The following is a 26,153-nucleotide window of genomic DNA, read 5'->3' as shown; positions in this document are numbered from 1 at the left end:
TACTAAGGGAAAACAAATAAGGAACGAGATAAAGAATCAAAGACGGTTAGTAACGTGTCAAGTAGTCGAATAGTGATTACATAAATACACCTCGGAATAAATGCTCCATAAACGCATCAAAACCGTCGGCACAAAACGTCGCGATTCGTGCTCTCTATCTACGATCGGCCGAGTATGTACACGGAAATGAGCTCGCGGTTCGAAATACGGACGAAAAGCAGTGCGGGGGTGCGGTCAGAACGGGTAACAGTAATTCAGCGGGGACCAAGACTAGATTCACCTGCCCCCATGGTTCAAAGAAGATAAAACAGCCCAGCGCGCTGGTCGCGCTCACATTAGTCGCCCCGCGTGATTTACTGCGCGGCCAGTATGATTCAGTCAGCGGGGAATTTGACGAAGAATTAATGGTATTATGATATCGTGTGTAACTCTATGTATGTGCGCCCGGGCCATAAATCAGGCTGCATTGTAAGGCGCGGGGGGTTGCCTTCTCCTTCTAGTTCTCTCGGGTTAGCTCGAACGAGGGCCTCAGATCGTTCGGCTCGGCCCCCAAACGGGATACGCGGCTCAGATCTTTCTTATACAAGTTTTGGCTTCCTCTCCCAATCGTTCGCATCGTGCCCGCCTGGTTAATATAGCATCCTTTTACTTCGGCTTACGTCTTTTGCGCGATTATTTCGCGTATACATCGATTCGCGAGAAACGAAAGGTATGAGCGGACTCGCTGGTCTATATTTCGGTTATAACATGTATTACAAAAACAGGATCTTATATATACGTGTATATATTTAGCATAATACGACCTTATCTTAACGACCTTAACAATTAACAGTTTTAAATTTTTGTGGAATTCCAGCTATAATTAAACTACGAAGTAATATTCCATAGTAGTGCAAAAAATCAAGATTGCTGGTGAATTATAATTATCTATGACGATAACGCTGAGAATTAATGAGAATAATAAAAAAATTAATTTATGTGTCAAGCAAATAAAATATCAATTTTTTTTTAAGTCTAAAAAGCATTAGAAAATAAATAGTATGGTCTATAGTGAATAATATCATTATAAATTCTACTAACGCGAGAATAATTACCGCATAGCAAAGAGTAACAACGAAGTAAAATCATAAATCTTGCGCGAATGCATGGAATGCAGTGGTCCTGAGGAACACGCTTGAAATATTTATTTAGCAGCATTATTGACCTGTTAAAACTGTCTTCTAATATTCTCAATGCAAAACCTTTGTCTGAACTCTTAGCATTTATTTCTGACAAACTTCTTCAATTGTTCAACTCTTTCAATTGTTCAAACTGTGTTAAGACGAATTTCAAGGACATGTTTTCTTTTGTAAAGGAAATTCTTAAAACTTATTTCAAATCTGAAATAAATCGACGATTATCGTTATAAATTTCTAGCATTAAATACGAGAAATTTTTTAAAATTATTTGAACAAACATATGGAAATTAAAACTGTATGCAAAATAATCGACCAACAAATGAAAATAAACAGTTCATATCTACATTAAGAGGAAAATAATTGATTCGACGAAGTTAGTGCTCAACATAAGACACTCCGTTTAGACTTCGTCCAGCCGTTCCGACGCTTTTGAACCCGTTGCTTCTTCTGATGCATAAACGTTTGAACACTAGATTTGAAAAAATAAACTGTTTATTAATAGCCAAAAGTACGAATAAGAGAATCTCGCTTATTCGAAATAGTACATTACTGTATGATTTTACTACTCTGCCTTATGTGGGAGAAAAACACTTCTATTAAAAATATAAATTATTATTAACATACTTATCATACCATTCTACAATTTGCTAAATGAACAATTAAATCTCTAGGCATATAGTGGCTCTACGATAAGAATATTTAATAAACATATAAAATTAAGTTTAAATACAAATGTTCCAATAATATCGAAACAGTAAGATATCATTTTATAATTATATAAATAATTTAAAACGATTGTATAATTATGATAAATATAGAATTATCGTTACAAATAATAGCATAATTATTTGTGGAGTATTGGTAATTTGGAGAAAAAGAGAAGAATATTTTGAAAGAGACAAAGTGATTAGGCAAATGAAAGGTTTAATTTACTTTATGAAAGTATAATAACAGACCGATTATACTCCCATAAGCAAAGCTGACGTAAGATAGCACAAGAAAAAAAATGTTTTCTTTAAATCGATCAATAGCAAAAAGTGTAATCACGGTTTCTAATTTTTATTATATTATCGTAGAAGTTTTATCTTCGGTATGTTTACTGTTTTTGCGCTTAAAAATTCTCCTCACGCTTTAAATCATTATTTTAATTATTTGTCGAATATTAGAAGACATGTTTTAATAAAAATTGAAATATATTTATAAAAATCTAAAAAAATTTTCACTATTTTGGAAAAAATTATCTGGAATACGTCCTTGCTGCCGGCAAAATCACGCAGCCACAAGCATGTGGGTCATCTTCGGGATAAGTAGCAAGTCCGAGATAGGTTTGAGATAAGTGGCTATCATCTGACGAGCAGCAAACGCGAATAAACATGCAATTGATGTGTGAAATGAACAGTTCTGCAGTTTATTTCCGAAATATCGACCTGTGTGTATGCGAGTGGGCGCCCGCGCCACAGCCCCTGTTTAGATAAGCAGAAGGTCGTTTTCGTCATGGAGTCTGTAATTATGGGCCGATCATTCCGCCATAAATAAGGATGTGCGGAGCGCCGCGAGGAAAGGCACGTTTCTGTGTCCCGATTGATAGATGGCTACCAACGTGATTTCCAACGTACGAATCCCCCACGCCGGAAGGGTAGACAGTCGAACCAGTAGAACTGGATCTCACTTAATGCCCTTAGCACATTTACACGTCATAAATATGTGATAGTTGGCGGAACAATTTTCTTGTCGAGAAATGGCGTCTACAAATGATTTAAATGAACCGTGATATTATGTCAAGTTCTCCTGATTGCCATTTTATTGGATTAATTTGTCATAATTTCTACGTGCGCTAAAGTTCCCCGTATTTATGATAATAACGAAGAAATAGAAAACGGTTTTTTGTTTATTGCATTCTGCGTATTGAATTTCGATATGGTGCAGATAAAATAAGTACAGTGCCTTAAGCAAATATGCATGCGTGATGTACGTACGGTTACAGCGTACCTACTAACAGGAGAGGGAGATACGAGGACGAGCTCAAAGAACTGGTTTTACTAACTACATAGCATACTGCATTTTTACCCCGACGAAAATGTTTTTATTCCGAGATGCTTAATCAATCCACGCCATACGTACGTATGTTCTAAGACATTAGGGTTAGCGAAATCTAGGATTGTTCGTCATCGTCTAAAAATAATTTCACGATCATAATTCTTTAGAAAATTCATGTTTAGCTTATTTTTCCTCGTCTTTATAAATATTGCTTGTAAAGTTAATTGTTAACTAGTGTAGTTAGTTGTTTATTTTGTTAGCCTAACAAAATAAACTAAAAATTAATATAAAAAGAAAAATATATTCTTATAATTTTACTAAATTTAATAATATGATCCATAGTCATCGTAAAATAGTAATGACATAAAAATGATAGTAACATTATTATCAATAGTATTTTTCTCTTATGATTATTATACATAAATACTGGATATACAACATACATACATATGTGCTAAATGTTTTAAATCAGCAAAACATACATACTCTATTTTAAAGTTTAATTCATAATTCATGATTCAGTAATTCATAATTCTGTCATTTCTCATTCACGATTCTTAATTATGATTGTGTGGGATTAGTTGAAACGAAATGTGTTGTACCTGCCAAAGAGAAGAAAGTTACCACTGTACTGCAGTTTGCGTATAACCGCGGGAAGAGCGCGAATCACTTATTAGGACATAAATTTTCATTGCAAGCGCCTAGTGCAAACGGGATGAGCCGATGGGGTAATGGATGTGTGCCGGGGGCGAAGTGGGCCGCCTGTTGCTGCGTGGCCCGGTCGCCACGGGGATCCTTGATCCTTATGCTCCTGCAGTCGCCCTTTCGGCCGACAAACCCTCCCCGAGGAGAAGATTCCCTCTTCTGAAAATTTACGAGCTAACGCTGAATGGCGTAGTAAAGGGCGACGCCGCCGGTACACACATTTCGTGGTTTTGTCACAACGCGTAAATCGAAAAACTGCCCTGCAAAAATAACCGCAAATTTTTGTTTTCCTTCACCGTACATCACGAGATTCTTCCAAATTTCGAGTAAACGTTTCACGCTACCTAACACTAATTACATCTACAATAATGTTTGTACTAAAAGCGTAGAAGAAGAATGGTAGATGCAAATGCTTAAAACATCATTGAATAATGGATTATAACATTAATTGAAAACAACAATAATAAATCTGATTCAATTAGCCTTTAAAATGAACCAATTTCATAATCAAATCTCTTTTATATTAAATTAGATTACAGCAATGAAATAGCTATTAAATATAAATGATCACGTATCTATAATGTCATGCGTTTTGTATACATACGTTATTAATATATATCGCGATAACATTTCTGCACCTTCTGGGAGTTTCGCTAATGATTATTAACAACGCTCGTTTCGCGACGGGCGATTATTGCGAGCCGCGGTAATGCAAGAATCGTGCGGGAAGCGTCATCGTCCGTCGCGACAACTCGATTTAGAAGATACACACAAGTTGCATGCAATGTATAATAGTCGCATATACACCGGCCAGAGCCCGGCCATGCCAGTGATAAATAAATCACGCGAAGATCAACGGTTCTGTGCACTTACATCATCCTTTTAAAATGTACAGCCTAATGTGATGTAATCAAATTCTCGGCCGTTTTGCTCTGACCGCCGCGAAACAAACTTTACCGTGAAATATATCTCTCGTAAATCAGATGTAGATATTTGTCATTCGTTACTATTAGTTAAGATACCTAGACATTTCCTTCTCTTGTACATGTAACAAATTATTAAGCTCAAATAACTATATTTTAGCTAAATAATCTTCAGTTTTTTGAATAAGTAAACAAATGATATATTAGAAACGAGGAATTTATAACTTTTTCAAAATTATTTTGTTCCACATAATTGTGAATCTCATTCTCAATAGGATCTCATGTAAATTATTATATAATTGAAAAACAAATTCTTAATACTTAGATAAAAATTAAATAAATTCTTCTATTATTAGTAGTAAAAAAATAATATTTTTACATTGAATATACAATAATTTGCTGTTACTACTAATTTGCACTACATAATATATTGTACTTACAATTAGTAATTTAAATCTTTCGATGAACTTTTGTATTGAAATCTCTTTGTAAAAGAATTTAATTAACAATTCCTTCGAAACAACACCGAGCAATTCCTTCAAAATAGTAAGTAATTATTATCCAAACCATCTTATTAGATGTGAACATTAATGTTAATGCAGCTGTTTCCGTTGAGATTTATTATTTTTTTTCAAGCACTGACACAGACTTTTTCCACGCTTCAATTATCTAATTACTCTGATGCTTCAATCCATGAAAGTATAAACGCGCATTTTGTCATGGCAAGTGCCTCGCACGGAATCACGCTCAGCACACAACTCCCCTTTTTGCTTCTGGTGCAACTATTTCGGTCCTACTCGTTCAACTCATCGAAAGTAACACGGAGAGAAAATACCTTCTTCTAGAGAAGCTTTTTATAAAAGAAATTTTCGAGAAGCTCTTCAAATACACAAAGAAAAGTATTACTGATATCCCCACACGTTATGCAAATTTATTCATTTAAACGAGTAATAATTACACATTTAATTCTTTTGATAAAATTTAAAATAAAAGTATAATATTTTGTATAAATATTTATTGCTGTTAATAAAAAATTTCTAACGGACATCTCTTGACAAGCTTCTATAATATTTATAAGAAAGGAATGGGATCATTAAAGACGTACAATAATTACGATCTCTTTTCACTGTTACGGTATGAGAAAATCATGGGCGAAGATAGATTTTGGACGGGAACAGCTTTATTCCGCGGCGATGCTCTGGGTAAAGCGTGTTTGGGTGGTGTAGAGGCGGTCCTACGTACACCCCAGCGACTCAGGACCATAAATAAATGCTTGCGCGAGGCTTATGTACTAGCACAAGGCGTTCTGAGGGCTTGCGGCACCACTCGTGTGGGGTAACTAGGAGGAACGCCATGGACGATCAGAACGGACAGCCTCCTAAGAGGAGCAACCTAACATAGGAGCATAGGTACTGCATGATTCATAGAGGACGTGGTGTAGAGTCCCGGAAAGGGACACGCGCTTCCGATGAGATTTATCCACCCGACACGACGAATGTTACGCGAAACAGGGGACAAATGGCGTTTGTCGCAGCTGTCGATGGTTGAGATTGGATTTTATGACACTTTTGGTGGGTGAAATGTTATCGCCGCACGTAATAATCTTGCATGTACCGTTTCAAGAAGACAAAAAGTTATAAGCGCATTGTTGAAACGTAGCCTAATTATATTTGTCGCTTTCACTTTATCCGCGCGATTTCCTGCGGTGCGAAATAAAAGGCTTGACGTATCATCAAAAGAAATATATACATATATATATATATAAATGCGCGCGAGCCCGTCGAATGAAAATTACGCATTTGCATTTTCTCCTAGCTCTCGATGGGAATAAATCAATTCGCATAGGTGACACGCACGAAATGTATAATGTATATATGCGCGCACGTACACGCGTATGCGACTTCGCACGCCTGTGTGTTTTTGTTCGACCTTAGGCAGCTCGCATCACCGCGACGCACTGTACTCAGACACGTAGAGAGTCGCAGCTGACTGTATTGTTCCCGCTGAAGGTAAGTCATTAATTTTCCCAGCGGCAGGAACGTTCTACGCGGTCCAATACACGTATACGTCGCGAGCACACGTGTCCGTGTGTCCGAATGGCCATACGAACATTTATGGAATGTCGATGCCTTATACTTCGCGCGGTAATAGCGGTATATTCCACGCTCACGATTATTGTCAATTAACAGTTTAAGAGTCTCTAAAACAGGCTATTGTCGGACTCTTCGTGGGGCGATCAAAGTTCGAGAGACCGAACGTCAATCTTTCATTGATTCACACTGGTCGGATGGAATTTCCATTGTCTCTCTTAATTGTTATTAATCAAAGCTGTGTTCCTTGATTTTGAGGAATTCGCTTCCGGTGTTTTAGAGCATTGGCCACGAAAAATGATAATATTGCGAAGACGTGGCGCGGTAAGATGGAACAATGTTCGTGAGGGATTATCCGAAATCGGACAAGAAGAGGACCATCGGTCCAAATGATATGCGTGTGTATCCTTCGAAGGAAGATAATGCATTCGGAAGGTTGTCGGTAGGTTTGAGTCGCGTGTGTCGGACGCGGCTGGCGGACCGTCGCCTGATGGATGGAGACGCGTAGCCTCTATCCCTATTCTTCCTCAATCCGAGGGCTCGGGGTCCTCCGCCGTTCCTCCTCCGATATATACGCGCGCGATCACGTCTTGTGTGCCTCTCTTTCATTCGACTGTATAAAGTAACCCCTCGGAGAGACGACAGTTTCTTGCGCGAGCAGGCTCACGCACACACGTACACATACAAACGCGGTATAGACGCGCGGATTCAATCCACGGCGCGGCGAGAGAATGGATAATATGTTATTCTCGGTTCTATCAATCTCACAGAGATGACCTAGTGTGAAAGAGGAGAATCTAATTTTAGTCGGATGACGGTTTAGCGAGGCACACGCTTCGCTATACGAGAGATTTATCGAAAAGCGATAGGGATCAGCATACTTTCGTACTGTGTTCTTCGTAATATGTATTTAAACCGAGCGGTGAAACATCTCGTGCACGGCACACGCAACTTTAAACTTTGCATAGCGTCTTCGCGGCAACTGGCAAACGGCATACTCGCTGCTTCGCATTCGGCAGGACATTCCAGAGTTCAAGGTCATCAGGACTTCGAAGCACGTACCTCAATATTCTCATGGTTCATGCGCCATGTATAAAAGAGACGAAAGAAAGACTGTACTGGCTTTTGTATGCTGTCAACGAGTACAAAGTGCAAAATGAAGGAAGGGAGGTAGACGTGCACGACGCGAAGTGGGGACGACGAGGCGTTAATTGAATTTGAGTCCGCGCGGATTATTGTGAAGCGTTTAAAGCGGCCAGAAACAAACCTATTTGCGTCAGAGAGCTTTCTCGTGGAAGATAACAAATGATCCGCGGAACGTCCGCTGCGCAAACTTCGGCATAAAAGCTTCAGCAAGGCTGCCACTCTCTTTCTCCCCTTTTCTGCATTCCCCTCCCCCTCCTTCCTCCTCCATTTTCACACCCTTCGTTCTTTCGTCACCTCGTTTCCAGCATCTCTTCCAAGCTGAATCCAGCCCTTGAAAACCACTTGCTACCCCCATTTGAATTGAAAAGCAATAGTTTTTAAATCTATTTATAACTGTCCAATGCACACGCGGATGCGTCTGCATGGTAGAAGGTGTCGTTGACCCAATTCGAATATCGCATCTCTTTTTCTGTAAATGAATTTTCCGCCGTAAGAGAATTTCTACCAGTTCTATCATCGCCATTCTTCGTGACAGAATATACGTCCGCTCGACCTACTTACATCGCGCGTCTATCTTTTAATTTTAGCGACGGTTATAAAACGTCACGTAAAAATAACAAACACGTGACACCCTCATTAACGTGGGGAGGAAATCCTCTGAGCTATGATTGAGCGTAACAGTCGCCAATAAAAGGATTTCCATGCTCCGCGAGTAGAGTGGAAATTAATAGATCCTTTTGAAAGAGCGACTAGCTTCATGTACCTCCGAAGATTTATAACCGGCAACTTTCCGCGGTGTGGTCCGGGCGTGTCAGCTGTATACCGATCGAAATAGATCCCGCGGATTCCGGTCTGAGCTTTCGAGGCGACAGGTCTCGGTGTCCGAACGTTTGGTAACAGGTGGATCGTAGACACCTAGAAGCCCGATCAAACTCACGATCGTCTAATGTCGTTCTCGGTCGCCTTCCTCCGCCGTGGAATGTTGGACCGTTGATTTCTCCGCTCGAGAGGAAGGCCGATCTTCGGCGTGCGATTGGCCGTCAGCTGCGCGAGTACGGATAGGTCACAAATCAGCTCCGAACGAAGGACTGACTGACAGAGCGCGCGGAGCCGCGTGTAGATAAATTTAAATTGTGCGTGGATTACGTTTGTGCTATATATCGCTAGACTCGACGCAACGTTTCAACGAAAATTCATGACGCGCCACTGGCTATTCATACTGGCGCGCAGCCAGACGGAGGCGTGCGTATCGGATAATCTCCTATCATTGCCCCGACATCGGTGGGCCTTACGTATAACTAAAGTCTTTACCTCGTGTACAAATCATCGCGAATCTATGTCCTAGGATAAGATTAAGAATTATGGAACAAATTAGTTTGAGGACATGTTATATATATATGGTCTTTATATTTTATATTAAGTAATATTTGATGGTACACGCATGATCATAATGCAACTTTTTGTGATTAAATTTGTCAGCATATATCCTATAATTAAATAATACAATCTACTTGTTATTTTTATCTATATCTTTATTTTTAAAAAATTAAATTTTGCGTATAATTTGTTAAAACAGAAAAAGTCTCTGCAACAGCAAACGAAAAACGTGTGTCATGAATATTTCGAAATTAAAGTTACATTAAGCTTTTAAGATATATATATGTATAACATGAATACACAAATGATATCTTTTTTTTTCTTGTCATAATTCTGTGGAATTCGCAGAATAAAAAGAGTGAATTAAGAAGAAGCCTGACTACAAGCCTATCATTAGTAACGTAGAACTCGGACAGAGCAGAAAACGAAGACGGAATATGCCAGCCACGCGATACCACTAGCTGAATGTCTCAGCTGAAACAGTGACAACTTTTAAGGGGACACTATCTTGTACGGTCGAACATGAGATCTTGAAGCCTTAGACCACCTATGCTATAGAGATGCAATCGTAATTGCATAATAGCCGCGGTGAACTGCTCGGGTTATTTATGAACCTCTCATTTTCTTTTGTCAGTAGTGCCGATGCTGTTTGAACGAAGACGGTGTTGGATATTGTAATTTTGAACGTCGTCTGCTTTATCACAGCATTTGCATTGTAAATGGAATCTTCTTGTTTCTATTATGCAATTAATGCTTTTGTTTAAATGCATATGAGAATTTAAATAAAGTTCGATTTTTAAAAAGCGTTTCACTTTCATTTGACATTGATTCTTTCACAAGTAGCGATGCGTACTGGCTGCATGAATAATAATTCTAATTGGACTAAACACATGATTTTGAAAATGCAATGACATGCAAAAATTATATAGGACATCTTTTAAAAATTTCTAAAACCTCCTTCTGCATGATGTACGTGCAGAAGCGCTTTACTATAATTTGGTGACTGCAAAGTAAGTTGGCATAGATGATCGAACTTGTACGTGATTAAACTCAGTTAAGCGTGATTCATTAATACCGTGAGAAATTGGCGTTTGATATATCTAATGGTAACGAGATTTAAAACAATTCCCGCTGTTCATTACATCGCGAAACTTACGGATTTTTATTGGCTTCTTTGGGATTCTTAAATCGATCGTAGAGATGGAAAGAATTGATACGGCCGTACTTGAGCTCTCGTATCAGATAACCATTCAGATATATGCCGGGGGTTGGGGGTAGTACAAGAGTTCTATATATACTTTCGTGGAACTTGCTCCCGACCGACATACTGAACTTATATGTACCTATACGTGTACACAAACACACGTCACATACCTATCTACTCGCACTCGCGGAATGCAATACAGCACGATTGCGATCGCAAGATATTTTGATTCTTTTCTCAGCACCTAATCTGTAATCTATCACGAATAGTGATATATAATACTTCTGATCTACAACACAATTGACACAGTATTAAATACCCACGCATTACTTCATAGAGCAAGCCAAGAACAGACAATAAAGAACAATAACTATGCGTTTCTTCATTTAAATTACGTATGAAATAATAATTTTGATGTTTAAAAAAACCCGTTATTATTGATACATTTTGTATAAAACTTTTTTCGTGTATATAAACTTCACTTTAACTAAGTATATTCTTTAACAATGACAAAATATTTCTAGTTAATTGTAATTAATATTAATTTTTTTTAATTAAGTCTAATTATAATAAAAATGATACTTTTAAATTTATAGTATTAATATAAATATCTCAATTCTCTTAAATATGTGACTTAATTATATATACAATTCCCAAATTTAAATTTAATTATATTCCTAATAGTGTTTATACTTTAATTTAAAACAAGACATTTTTTTAAGTATCTATATATTTTTTCTTTCATCACGTATAGTTTAAGAAGATTTACATATTGCGTATGTAAGTAAAACTTATTCAAGAACCGAGGAAGTCGCAACAAAGGAGAGCTTGAGTGTGTATTAATAAAAACCAAGGAGATCAAAATCAGACATACCGGGAACACGTTATGGAGTATCGCGCGGGATTTTATCCCAGTCACGTGTTACTCAGCCTTAACCAGCCGATCTGTCAGTCAGGCAGACACAGCAGTCGTCAGACTGGCAGTCGGTGACACGTTTGGTACAGGGTTCGGTGCAAATACACGCGCACTCCGCGTTCTATTAAGAGCGAGGCACGAAAAGGCTAGACGACACGAGGTGACATCGAGATGGGTGACACGACATGGCCCTGCGCTTAGCCCGCCTCAGTCTTACAACGACGACAGCTATGCGCACCTCTTCGACCCGCACATCTCTCATTGCGTGATAGACACACTAAGCGTTTTTATTTCAATCTTTATCCGTTCGCTCGTGCGTCTCTATGAGAAACTTGAGGGCCTCATATAAGTAACTTAATCGCCATGTACAGAGAACTTGTAAAGATACGCGTTTTACTCCATTATAGCAACATTAACTATTGTTTGGATTAAAACATTAAGTAATTATTAGATAAGATATAAGTGAGGAACACAGAAGATATATAATAATATTTTTGTTCTATGTATACCTTTTCTTCTTATTTATTATATATAAATTTGAATATTTAAGACGATCTAATCATTGATTCTTGATAATTACACTTCAGCAAACACGATAAATATCACAGGCGATCAATTGATTAATAACGCAATTAATTGTCGAGATAATTTTGATGAGATTTTGAAACAAGTTATAATGTTGCTCAATCGTATATAACTAATTACTTACATTCTTTTCCTTATGTAACTAATAAATTTATAATAATGCATCTTATTTTTTCGATTATTATTTCCTGAAGAAAGTAAAATTTTCAAATTGTAAGACGATCTTCCGCATCTTCACGGAGGTGAATTGACAAATGAATATACGAAGTGCTTCCATTGCATCTGCTTAAGATGCAATGCGATTACGAAATTTATTACCGAGATATATATAACACAAGTCATGCGTATGATTACGGAAATTCAAGTTACAATAACATATTGGCTCGTACTCCCCTCGATGCTTTAGAATTTATAGTGCGAGAATAACTACTGAGATCGCGCCAGATAGAATCTAAATGCTAATTAAACAGGTGTGCCTGACACGCGTGAAATTTAATCGGGTCAGCGATTACCGCGGTACTTTAATGCATCAAAAGGCATGGTTACTAAAAATAATAAATCACAAGTACATTGAAGATAAAATAATATTCAGTGATTTAACACACACACAAATGCGCACGCGCGCGTACACACACACACACACACACACACACAATTATATCATTATAAGATTATTACTCCTGCGCATGTTCTTTAGGGATGATAAAAACTCCGAACCTGTTATAGACATCAAGCAAAGCGTTGTGAGCGTATCGAGATCTCTCTTGTGGTATTAGTTGGAAGAATTAACATGGCGCGCCTAAGAAACATATTTCAATCGCATATGAGCATCGTCGAGAGCTTTCTCACTAGCCTTCACCGAGTACATTCCTTTACATACCATCGTATACTCTATGAATGTCGGCGAGATACCAATAGCGCAATTTATCACCAGAAAAGACGAAAATGCATTTTTCGTACGAAAAAGCATCTACTCTTATAATTTTATATTGCATAAAAATTTTGTTTAACAAAAGCAGCAAAAAGAGAAAAAGATATATGTAATTATGTTTGAAAAACATTATCGGAATATATGACGAGACGATAAAATAAATTAAAAGAGTTTCGATAATTGTATGATGATAAATTCATTATTAGTTAATGAAAATCAAAAAGTATATATAAGAAGCTGAAGAATTTTGAACAATAAAAAACTGAAAATTTTGCAGAATTTTTTCATTAGCAGATTATTTTTTGCGAATAGGAACATTCTACATATAATAATACGAGTGACCGAAAAAGGAATTCCGTTTGTCTGTTACAAAACGGGTAGGTGCGCCGGATAAACGATATGCAGACCGAACGAGTCCGTGTCCAGACAACCAGAACACTATTTATTAAAAAGTCAGGCCACACGACCCAGCGACGTGTTACATCGGGAGGAAAGCGATAACACCGGACGAAGGGTCCTGTCATTAAGCCCGGTAGGAGCTTCGTTGTTCAACGCTCGCCGGTTGTCGTCCTCTGCGAAAACGCTTTTCACTCTCGTGAAAGTGCCCAGTTCGTACTGCTGCTCAGAGCTGTGGAACGAATCTTTAAACGTACTGTTATCAATGTTATGCGTAAACGCTCGAAACACTGAATAATCACATACGCAAGAGAGCTATTTTCTGAACAACGGGAAATATTTATTCGCATATGAGAGCATTCTTCTTTTTCTTCCTGTTCTTCTTCTTCTTTGACATATCATACATTTTATTGCATTTTTTCTTGTATGCGTACACGAGAACGAGTCAGCAAAGATTCATTTAAATGGCTTATTTATTGCGCGATTATCGCTACTCATACTTCCTACTTGGTTGCATCTTTATTTTGTACGACTCTCGTCAATTTCTCCCTCTTGTACGGCGCTATTAATGGCTATCTATTATACCTGTAAATGAGCCGACTCTTTAATATCCGCAATGACCCGTGCTAACAATGAACCTGAAAAGGTACGAATAGCACCCTTGTTCGCGTAACACCTGCTGAAATAACGAACCGAAACCTAGTGTTGCGGAAGAAGGGTAGAGAAATTATTAGTATATTGACTACGGAATATAATACGGGTTATACGGAAATTACACGAACATTTTCGAGAAATAGAATCATAAAGCAATAAAGGACCATCTGCAAATTCAAGAAAAACATTATTTCGTCGCATTTAACTTCTAAACATAGTATAGATATATAATATATCTACTATATTTACTATATCTTATTTTCTTTTAATTTATAAAATCGTATTACATGTTTTTTTCTAATTAACATAATGTTATGCTATAAAAACTGCCATCCCAGAAACAATTATTAAAAAAATAATTTACTTAACGATATATTATATCAAATTATAATTACATTAACTTGATATAATGATGATTTATAATGCGACAGTTATACCATACTGCAAGCGACATTGAGACTAAGTCAAAGCTCATTTCTGGCGTTGTTCGGTGCAGTCATCAGTGGCAATTTTTGCAAAGGAAGTAGGTGTAACAGGCGGAGTATCGTAATAATAGCGTTGCAAAATTATTTATGACCGCGGCGTGCAAAGCAAATAGGTAAAACAGCTGCCAAGTTGACCAGTTCGCAATCCAGTAGCACTGGCGGAGGCATTAACCACAACTCGTTGAAATAATTAACGAGGTCGTCACGCGTTGCACGCGCTTGGACGCTTTAGTAATATGCCATCGCCTGTACATTTTATTCAATCTTTCGCACTTTCCCACTCGTGGCCTGTCTACGATAAGATCCGCGGTTGAAAAAACGCGATCCATCTTAAACATAACATTTCATATATGTAAATTACTATTTAAAGATATTTGATACGTGTGCAGCGTTTGCGAGGAATAAATGTACGAGTAACAATTTATCTTTATTAGTTTATCAGTTCCGTTCTACAAAGTTTATACTTAAGTCGTATGCATTTGTATCCTTCTCACGAAATGATGAAAAACTCTTGATTTCTAGGCACGGTGAACGCGAACGGTGAGACAAAACGACAAAGGACCTCATACACCAGGTATCAGACGTTGGAGCTGGAGAAAGAGTTTCACTTCAATCGCTATCTGACAAGGCGGCGTCGCATTGAGATCGCGCATGCTCTCTGTCTTACGGAACGTCAGATAAAGATCTGGTTCCAGAATCGGCGTATGAAGTGGAAGAAGGAGCACAAGATGGCGAGCATGAACATCGTGCCGTACCACATGTCACCGTATGGGCACCCTTACCAGTTCGCGCCCCACCCCGGCCAGTTCGCTCACTTGGCCACATAGGACGAGTTCTCGCCCGCCGAGCTCGGAGCACACGCGGTCCGGTTCCCCGGGATGTACGGCGAGCAGAACTTCTAAAAGGCTTTTTCCGCCTTGGACCCCGCGCTACGTCACGACTACGCTGTCACTTGTGACTTGGCGGGGTCGAGGGGGACTTCACTTCCAGTAGGACACATGGTGCGTTCCGCTGATTCCGCAATGCGCCGATGCTTCGGATTGTCGCGCCGGAGGAACGAGAGTATCCTTCTTTCGTATGTCAATAACGTACTTAAATTATTTACGCGTGTAGTGTCGGTTCGTGCATATACATTCAGCTTAGCCGTTGGAAAAAGCTATATCGAGAGACGAGAGAGAGAGAGAGAGAGAGAGAAAGAGAGAAAAATTCTTTCCTTCCTGAAGCTGAGCGGAAACAACTCCGTTCTCGCTCGCTTTCGGTCTGCGGACACGCAAGTACTGTCACTGTACGACTTCGAAGTTGAAGAAAAGCCAAAATTTTCTGCATATATAGCGCCGTGCGCCCGACGTAATAGACTGGACGCGCTCCGAGGGGCTCTCACGCACATAATTATAAGATATTAACGATGCTGATGAGAGGCCACCTCAGCGGGTGAGATAAAACTGAATCTCTAGTTTAAGGTGTAGAAATCAGCGATCTAAGTAATTAATTAATTAAATAACGAATTAATTATCTTGTCTTGGCTGCACACTGTTTCACGTGAAGTCGAATGACAGATTGATTAAAAACGAAATTGGTGAATGTGTTTGTGTATTTATTTATTGTTTCTTCTTCGACGCGTCATTCTCTTATTTGGCTCTTTCCGAACGTATTCGTGGAAAAGGCGAGAGACTCAAGGTAACTTCAAAAAGAAACATATTTTTACGTTAAAAATCTCTATCATATTTCATAAGACGCGCTCATTAATACTCAAATTATTCTTCACTGGTCTTGAAGGGAGAAGTGACCTTTAGAAATTCATGTTGATTGTGTATAAATTATGCAGGCTTTATGAAATATTCCTAGAAAATAAGAAATGATTGAAACGCAGTTACAGTTAGTGGAATAACAACGAAATATTCGTACAACATAATTTACATGTGATTAAAAATAGCACGATTATTGTAGTTAATACCTACAGAAATAATCGTAACTAAAAATTTTTACATCCGTGTATTCATAATATTATAATATTATAATATAAATAAGATTTTATAATATTATAATATTTTTCATATCAAATACCTCCTGGATACATCCTTATCTCCTCTTCAAACACTTTTTGTTTCACATCGCTACGCAATGCTAGAAGTTACTAAAAAAAATTCTATATCCTAAAATGACAAAGCTTTTTTGAAAATTACAACGTCATTGGTACCATGCAATTTGCATTTGTTTTATTCTAGAATATTATTTTATTAATGAAACGGTGGACAGCTACGACCCTGCATCTTTTTGTAAATAATTTGCAGCATAATGTAACCAATGTCTCCCTGGAGCAAGCCACGTTGTTCCTATATTGTCGATATGTAGGGAAATCTCGCGCGGACTTACTATTTGTTTTATCCTACCGCATCAAGCATTTTATCGCGACGATTGATACAACAAATGGACTACTATTGTTTCTCGCGCATCGACTATAAACTAACTTTAATCCACATAGAAACTTTATTAGTTTCCATAACCATAGTTTAAAAAAAATCCGAGCTATTAAATAAAATAAAATAAAAAAAAACAAAAGGAAATGTTTCATGCGGTCGAACGGGATATGTGACCCCGGATGCATTGTGAGTACACGTCTGACTTCGATGGTGCAATGTATGTGCATGTAGCGCTGAATATCTAACGCAAAATTGCATGCACGTGCTGCCTGATTACGCGTATTTATCGGCGCAGGATATACATAAATGTGTGGTTGAGTGTAACAAGAGAAACGTATTACCCTGCATGATTCAATAAGAAGGATCCAAGAAATAAGATTGGGTATCGACTAGTTAACCGGGAAGCGAGCGCAAATGTGTAAACTAATTAGCTAGTACTCGAGTAATTGATTATCTTGTGATACGACAGAGAGGAAAAAGCAGTCGCTCTAATGCTTATTGAATTGTCATAACCGCGCGTTACGCGATGCAAATTCGGAAGAATACAGGGAATTTAGTATGTGTGTATGTTGTTTGAGATTCTAAGCGGTACAAGCGAGAGAGGAAACACAAATAAAGAAGAGACCTTCTAGCTAGGCTAGCATTGAATTGTACATAATTATTAAATATGTAACGCGATATCGGACGAGACGTTATCATTGTACGAGGCGTTAACGAAACAAGACCTTCCTTTTGTCATGTAAATTATTAAATTACATTAATCTTAAATAAGAAACTACTCACGGTTAGACAATATTTTGCATTCAATTAATTTAAGGTGGAATAATTTCGGAACCGTCGTGTAGAATGTACAAAAAATTATTTGTTTCTTACACAAATGCTGTCAGAAACAACATAATTTTTTTTTTTTTCGTTATCGCCTGGTACGTTATATGGATATTTAAATAAAGCATAGTGAGCATTATTATATATTATTATTATTATTAATATTATTATCATTATCATTATTGAAATTCTTGATATTATCTTTATTATTATATTGAGAGTGAGTCTGTTGCTTATGATTTGGTCGAGTGTTAATATTGTATTTTATTTGTTTCGTTATTATTATTATTTTTGTTGTTTACGCCACGTGTCGTACAACACGTCCCGTACCTATGAATGATGTGCACAAATAATGCAAGATTTGCATTACTCTTTTACACGAGATCCATTGCGGGATACGTAGCCGTGCTATCTCGATGCTTATCAAAAATCGATTCAGAGCCCTGTTCGTAGCCCGTGCCCGCAGTTTGACGAAGTAAGAGACGAAATGGAAATTGCAGATATTTACTATTTATTCGTCAGGTGCAAAGAAATGCGTTCTCTCCAAGTTAAATTAAGCTCAAGTATTACGTTCGCGTAGCGTCACTCAAATGTTATTTCATTCCATGTAATATACGTAAAAAATAGCCTAACTAAAAATATTTACTTATTACATCTACGTAATCTAGAGCACCGTACGTGTAAGATCCGTATAATTAAATATAATTTAAATTGTAATTATTAAATGGTATGACGTACAGAAAATCATCGACGTACATTTCTTTTCTGGAACCTATGAGACCGAAACAATTATGCGAGGCGTGTACGTGTAAAATTATTAAATATACATAATTATTTTATTAATTAGTAAGTAACAAAGAGAATTAGACCGGCAATATTAATTATGACGCACGACAATAATTATTATGTTTTTAATTGCCGATATGATACTTTAACGCGTCCGCTTTATTGCTCAAACGTAAAACACGATAACGTTCATGTTGAAGAATTGCGTGATGACCACGCGAGGTTATCTATCGCGCGATACAGAGATTCCTCTTTACTAATAATGCATTTCATTATTTTAATTAAGTAAACATATTAAACTAAATCGTCCGCGGAAAAAAACTGGATTATTATTCAAATTTCAATTAGTGGTGCTGACCTCAAATTGCATTAATTATATATTAAATTAATTAGCCCCGCGGAATTATGATCGCAGAATTTAACCATCACCATCTTACGTCCGTAAGTATATATGCACGCTTGGCCACGGACAGTTTCACATTTTATTCAGTCTGGAAGGATTGCTGATAAGAATCGCGTATCGGCAGCAGAGAGTCGTGTATGATAAAGCAGAGTCACACCCTCGAAAACTACCGAAGCGGACAGGAGTCATATAACAAGAAAACAAGAGAAGAAACAAGTCCTTAACGCAAGTCACGATCCGTCACAAGACTCACTCAAACGACTAAGATCGTCTAAGCTACCGACGATGACGACGCGTATTCGATTCGATTCGTAGGTGCACCTTTGTTAGGGACTGCGGCAAGGTAACCGTGACTTTCGGTGTATAGTCCGTAACGGAATACTGGTACAAAGAGAGGCGCTATGGCGCCAGCCTACCGTAAGGTCGTGACCTCTCGATTAAATCAGACTGCTCTTCTATCGGAAAGTATAAGTACAGACTCTCTCTAGAATTCCTGAGTTGAATGTACTTCGACATCGTGATAATTAACTCTCGCTCCCTATCCTTGCTCCGTGCACATAATTGCATACAGCAGCAAATTTTAAACAATCGCGTTACAGCAATCTTGTCTTTACTCGATCAGCGTGCATGTGCTGTTTAGCATTGAGAGAGTTGGTATTAAGAAAATTGCAAGAAAAATTGCAATTTTCTCGAATAAGCTATTAAGCTTTGAAATGGAAAGGGGAAAGCGCAGAAAAGTTTTCAGACAAGGCTCTCTCTCGTCAGTCTATCAGAGACGAGAAAGATCCCCACGACGAGCATCAGCTTTCGCGCGAACACCGTAGGTATATAATACCTCTCGCCTGCCGTCAGTCACTCAGTCAGTCATTGATACCACGGGGTGATTAATGAAGAGTCAAGGTTCGGGATCACAGTACCGTGTGGCGCGTGGAGGGGGGGAGGGGGGACCGCGGAGCCCCGAGCACGACATCGCGAAGAATGTCGATACCACGCGGCTCCGAGAAATGAGTGCGCGTAGGTCGTCTATTGTGAAATTAAGTCTTGTTCAAGGTGTGGGATTTATCGAGCAATCATGTCGGGTGTAATTCGACATGGAAACGTTTAGTAACGAAAGACTCGGAGTCGAAAGAAGTCGTAAAAAAAAACTTTATTGCTTACAAATTTATCTTTCCGTTCGTAAGAACGACCGACTTTGTCGTCGAATTTTCTCTTTGCGTTGTCGATCTTGATAAAATGCATTTTGACTTTCTCATAAAAACTCGTTTAACGTCTTTATGATATATCTTCTCTCGAGTCGTGCAATTTAAAGGAAAGATAGAAAAATACATCAACTGTTGAGGAAATGATTTTGAAAATACGTCGACAGAAATAAGTAAGCAGTGAGCTATCTGCGTGCGGATAAGAGACTCTTCTTCTATGTGCTGTCTGACAAGCAGGACAGAGACCCAGAGCGCAAACTTGAAACAGGCCGTTCACGTTTATCCATCTGCGCTCACGTTCGTTCGTTGCGTCTGTTTGTTCGTCCGTCCATCGATGTCCGAGTTGTCGATACCCGCCCTGTCCACAAACGGAGCAGAGCAAGACTTCAGCACTTTTACGTACGGAGTCTGAATAACAAATCTGTCCAATTCACATGTCGACATCAAAGAAGATAATATAAACACTACATCGATACATCGTCTACAAAACCTTAATGTTTTATTAATGCGGCTACCATTCCCGTCCCCGTATCCACCAAGTATGTTTCATCCCATCCTCAGTTAGGCGGCTCGAAGACCTCCGCACTCGCGGGCAAGAAGAGAGCTATTCGAAGAGTGCAGAGTATCGCGCTAGTGGAACACCCCGAGCCTCGGGATCGCTGCCTTTGCGTTTTATACGTTTTGCTTTCGCTGTCCGTTCGTGACCGCCCGAAATGTTTTGGTCGGCTATCGCGCTGCGATATCAAGATTCTCATCTTGACACTCAATGTATTCTCTGATATTGGCATGGCGGCAAATATAAGACAAAAGAAATAAATATTAAGTTGTGATTATCAAATGTAAAGATACAAATTACAAATTTTTGGATTGTCGAATTAAGAAAGAGTATGAGTTTCGAAGATTTTATCAGCGTCATTAGTATATGTCAAGCTATAATATTAATATTATTAATAATATCAAAGTACAAAATTCTAAGAAAAGAAACAGAAGACTATTGCCCGTATATTAATTTGTGTAGCTTTCTTTTAAAATCAAGAAACTATTTGTGTAAGCCTGTCGTGGTTAACTCTTGCTGTCCGTTATGGCCACCTTGTGAAATATTTCACGTTTCGGAAGTCTATCGAGCATCCGGCATTGGCTTCACTTGAAACAAGTAAGCAAGCGTTACAAACGAAATATGTGTAAGCGCAGCTCCGTGTAATAGTATGCAGGAATGCAGGCAAGGTAGCGAAGACAGGGTGTAGGTGCTTGCTATGTGCTGTGGGGAGGTTTGAAATCGAGAAAAAAGGAGAAAGGAGGAAGAAATGCCGAGGGAGATAGAGAGGAGTACTGATCTGCGGCTGATGTGAGAGAAGACTGAGGAGAGTCCTGAAACTCTGAGTGACAGCCTCGCCACGTACGTGGGAGGCGAGTCCGCAACAAAGGGAAGACGATAGCCTTATGCAAATGCAACCGATATCGGACGCGTGCGCTTCTTGGCCCTTTGCAAGATGGGGGCCACCGGATGAGCTCGAATTTGAGATGAATCGGATTCGGCATGGAATTACTTTTAGAATTGTTCATTCTAATAGATATATATAATAATATACTTCTGATTATTAATGAATCGGATTCGGCATGAAATTACTTTTAGAATTGTTCATTCCAATAAATATATATAATAATATACTACTGATTATCACATGAAATTCATATAATTTTTGTATGATATTTGTGCGTTTATGTATTCCATAATATTTCTTCACAATATGAACTTTCAATCTGATCGAGATTTATAGTCAGAATTGTAAGATGCGGGATCTTTCAGTAGGAGGCAGTAATTGCACAATCCGCTTGTGATCAAGTTCAAGATTAATCGATCTTAATTCCGATTATAGCAAGATACATTTGATAGCATCGCAATGTTATTTGGAAATTTCATAATAAAAAATGAGAATTATTAAGACGAGTATCCCGATTATTTTTTTCACAACATTAATTTTTCAATATGCTAGTGTCCATGTAAGAATATTAACAAAAACAACGTCGGACATAGTTTCCTTTAAGATAAGAAACCGAGTTATCGGTTAAAGCACCGGCTCCCTTTAGACGTCACTTGGAATTCCAAATATCTGCGAGTTTCTACGATGTAATAACGAATGACACGGGCGGAGAACAAACGAAACGAGAAAGTCTGCCGGTGGTAAGAGAGGTTCAGAGGGTTGAGTGCGCGAGAGGAATGAGGTGGTTGTATGAAGAGCGAGGAGGGCCAGTGTGGAATGGGAAAGGCGGGGGTGGCGGGGACGCTACAACCGAGTTCCAAAGGGTCTAGCGCTTTCCGACAAGAATTAATCATCCCTGGCAGCTCTCAATGTCCCTACCTACTACTTTCTTCGCATTCCCAATTATACGCTTATCTACCAAATCCGCTTAAGAGCTGAAATATTAACAACTTTCTCGCAAGCGATGTGGATTGCCATGAATCGCTAGTGATTAAAATATAATTTAAATTATTAAGCATAATCCTTGTATAGAGAGAAAAATAGACAGATAAAATGTATTACGCGTAATGAAATAATCAGCATCGATTAATACTTGTGGAAAATTATATGAATAAACTTAAGACTACATTCAGTAAAAATAAAGTTTTGAAAATAATTTCATAAGTATATAAAAATAATATCTGCAAATAACGTAAAAAATCTACAACATATTGCATAATCAATATTGTATCTATTTTAAAAATTAAATTTATTATCCAATATTGCTATTGCACAAATTATGTTGACAAACTTAGAAATTTAAATATATAGATATATTTATTAAATTATAAATATGTAACACAGAATATATATTTTAGAAACATTATGATAAAAAAAAGAGAGCAAAAATAAAAAGTAAGCGCTTCTATATACATGGATGCAGGGTGGTAGCAGCACGGAATTTACGAGATAGCTACCCCACTTCATCCCTTCATCCTACTTTCCTTGTCCTATCCTCAACAGGTGGTCGTTTTGCTCAACTTCTGTATAGTAATTTATAATTTAATTGATTTATGCCCCCAAGCATGCTTCTCGTAGTCTCGAGACACTGCTTTGGAGAAATGCATCATTTCATTCATCGACATATGTAATAGTTCCATTGCAAATTCAATTCCATTTCAATTTGCCGTCATATTTTGCAAATCATTGTTATCCTTCTAACATGTCTTTATATTTAATATAATGCCCCATAACTTTTAATAACTGTTACAAACTTTTTATAAAATCTTACGTAAATCCGTAAAAAGTCAATTATTGTAGACAAAGTCAATAACAAATGTAACTGTTTAACGACTTACTTTAATACAGTTACAGTTGCAATACATATTTTTCAAGGAAGAATTTAACATATGATTTATTAGAGTGCAGATCTTCATATACATCACTTCTAAAACTGTTAACCCTGAACATGTCAGGAGGAAAACTGTGACAGATGTATTTTATTTTTTCGCAATACTAGACCTTCAATATTCGCAAAGCTATGGCAAATTTAAAAGGGTTTTGCTCATAAATCATCACTTAAAAGAGTTACAGAAATTCTTATTGTTAAAAGTTCGACGTCCTTGCAATGAATAATATCACATCTTTGTAAGTTCGAAATTCTTTTCTCCGTAAATTTTCAACGGTAATACTTTTAACTACATATGTATAGAAGAATATAAAAGTACTTATATGTACAATAGTACTAAAGTTACATATTAAAAATATATTAAAAATATTCGTTATAATCTTAATAATCTTTGCTTGACCCAATGGAAAATATAAAAGAAACTAAAAAATAAAACTTAAATTTATATATAGCATTACTTAGCATACGTAGCTGATAGCATCTTTATCGATGTAACATCGGTAAATTAAAGGTGCTCGCAATTCGCGACTGATCATTAGAAGATAGATATAGAACGCTAGTCGAATCATGAGCGTCTTATCGGGCTCCTAAATCGCGGCAAAGAAAACAAGACTTTCCTCAATCCAACTTACTTGATGAACTCACCGACGAGTTCATAGTTCACGTGCGACGACGATGCAGTCGACACCTGGAAAGTTTTAGATCTTTTTGTTGCTTCTTAAGAATGTCTACTTCCAGTTTCTCTTATCGTAATTTGTTTGTGCCTTATTTCTTTTATTACCTCAAGATTAAAAACTCATTTTAGGAAAAGTAATTTTACTAAGTCATTAATAATATCCTCTTTAAATAGCAGAAGTATTAAAATCTTATCATTCGGCACAAATTAAAAGAATTAACTATAAGCTTTTTACATCTCAATTTTTGTGTCTTTATATATATGTTTATAATAATTGACTATCTTTAAAAAAAAGGTTTAAGAGATATAATTTTAATTCTTCAATTTATTTATGTAATTTATTCAATTTAATGAGTATTTTTATAGCTTTCTGTGAGAATAGTGTCGTGAATAGCAACGAGAATTACTTCTACAATTTTCAAATTGCAGCGGAAGGGTTCGTTCGTGTCCCCGCATAACGCGAATCTTGAGTGACAGACCTTAACAAAAGCAGAAGTATCCTTTGGTCCGGAATGGCACGGACCAAGACAGAGCCACATCGCCCGATCTTCGGGTTCTTTCTATTCTCGCGGGGGCGCTCTCGCACATCGCGTTAACCCCTCTAGCAAAACTATTACAATTCCTGGTATGGCGAAGCGCGTTTCCCTCCTTTCTAGCATCCCCATCTCGCCGCCTATCTACGCCACCTCCCTTCTTCGTTCTCGCAGTTCCCCGCAACCCATGTCCCGGCCCCTTCCTCGCCATGTTGGCATCGCGCCCGTCAAGGGAGATTTATAGCAACTCGAATTCCTCGACTACTAGTCGGCCGTAGTTGAAGGAAGAGAGGCCGAAGAGAAGCAAAGAGTGAAAGGGGGTGCTCCGCGGTTCCGGAGAACCTGGAGAGCCCTCTGAGGGTATGTGGTTGGCGGCGGTGGTATTGGGTGACGTTGGGCGGCCGATGGGTGGATGGGTTTGGTAGGTTGGAGGGGAAGGCACTCGTCACTCCGACGTGACGGCCGCAGAACTCGGCTGGTACTCCATCGCCTACTCACCTAACCCGCCAACGTTGCTGCTTGCGCTACCTGAAACTGGTATTGGGGGTTGAAGCGTGCTAGTTTTCGCGATGCTGTTTTACGAACGGCATAAAACGCTCGCAGAAACGATTTCGTCACACTATCATATAACATATATATTTAGAATTGTTTTTGCAATTCGTTTATTTTCAATAATAGCAATCTTATCTTATATGAACACCCTAATTTTGCATAATGCTCCATATTCTTCATTTGATTATTAATTATATGTAATTAAAATGAATCATTTTTAATAAAAATAACTGAATATTTTACAATCAAGCAGTGTGGAAATTTGATTGAAAAAAAAGTGCAAACGAAATAGTTTTCTCTCTTCGTGATGCGAATTGTACAGATGAAGAAAAGGGGAAGGCAGATATCAATCACACGGGTAGTGACGGGCTGAGATTTGGTAGCAGCTTCCAAGCTGAGGAGTAACACGGGGAAGTTCTACCCGCAAACAACTCCGTCTATTCCATCATTATTTTTCTAAGAAGCTCGCTGTATTGATTCACAAGTTATCAACGTGTCAACACAAGCTCTCTTTCTTACGAATGTTTTTTAAATTATTAGAATAAGATTATTACTATAATTACATACATTGATCTTAATTAAATAATAAATTTTATAATAAATTTTCATATAAGTTCTATTTTTTATTGAGGTTTTAAAGACAAGACACTTGTACATATGTAAATTTTTAAATAAAATTTAAATAAAGCAATACAATACTTTCCTTATTTTACATAAATATCCGCTCTGTAAACATTTTGTATAGATATCTTTACGTTGTGAA

General features: G+C 37.8%; 1 protein-coding gene across 1 annotated transcript in view; it reads left to right on the top strand.

Annotated features, from left to right (window-relative positions):
* Positions 1-18,013, top strand: part of LOC105454746 (homeotic protein Sex combs reduced) — a 21,174-nt gene extending 3,161 nt beyond the window's left edge. The window contains exon 2 of the mRNA XM_011697603.1: positions 15,150-18,013. Coding sequence (XP_011695905.1) covers positions 15,150-15,454 — 305 coding nt within the window. The 3' untranslated portion in view covers positions 15,455-18,013. The remainder of the gene's footprint in view (positions 1-15,149) is intronic.
* Positions 18,014-26,153: the final 8,140 nt, after the last annotated feature.

This window comes from Wasmannia auropunctata, unplaced genomic scaffold (genome assembly GCF_000956235.1).
Source record: "Wasmannia auropunctata unplaced genomic scaffold, wasmannia.A_1.0 LD335976.1, whole genome shotgun sequence".
In the NCBI taxonomy this organism is placed as follows: Eukaryota; Metazoa; Arthropoda; class Insecta; order Hymenoptera; family Formicidae; genus Wasmannia; species Wasmannia auropunctata.
This window is presented reverse-complemented; position numbering and strand designations above follow the sequence as displayed.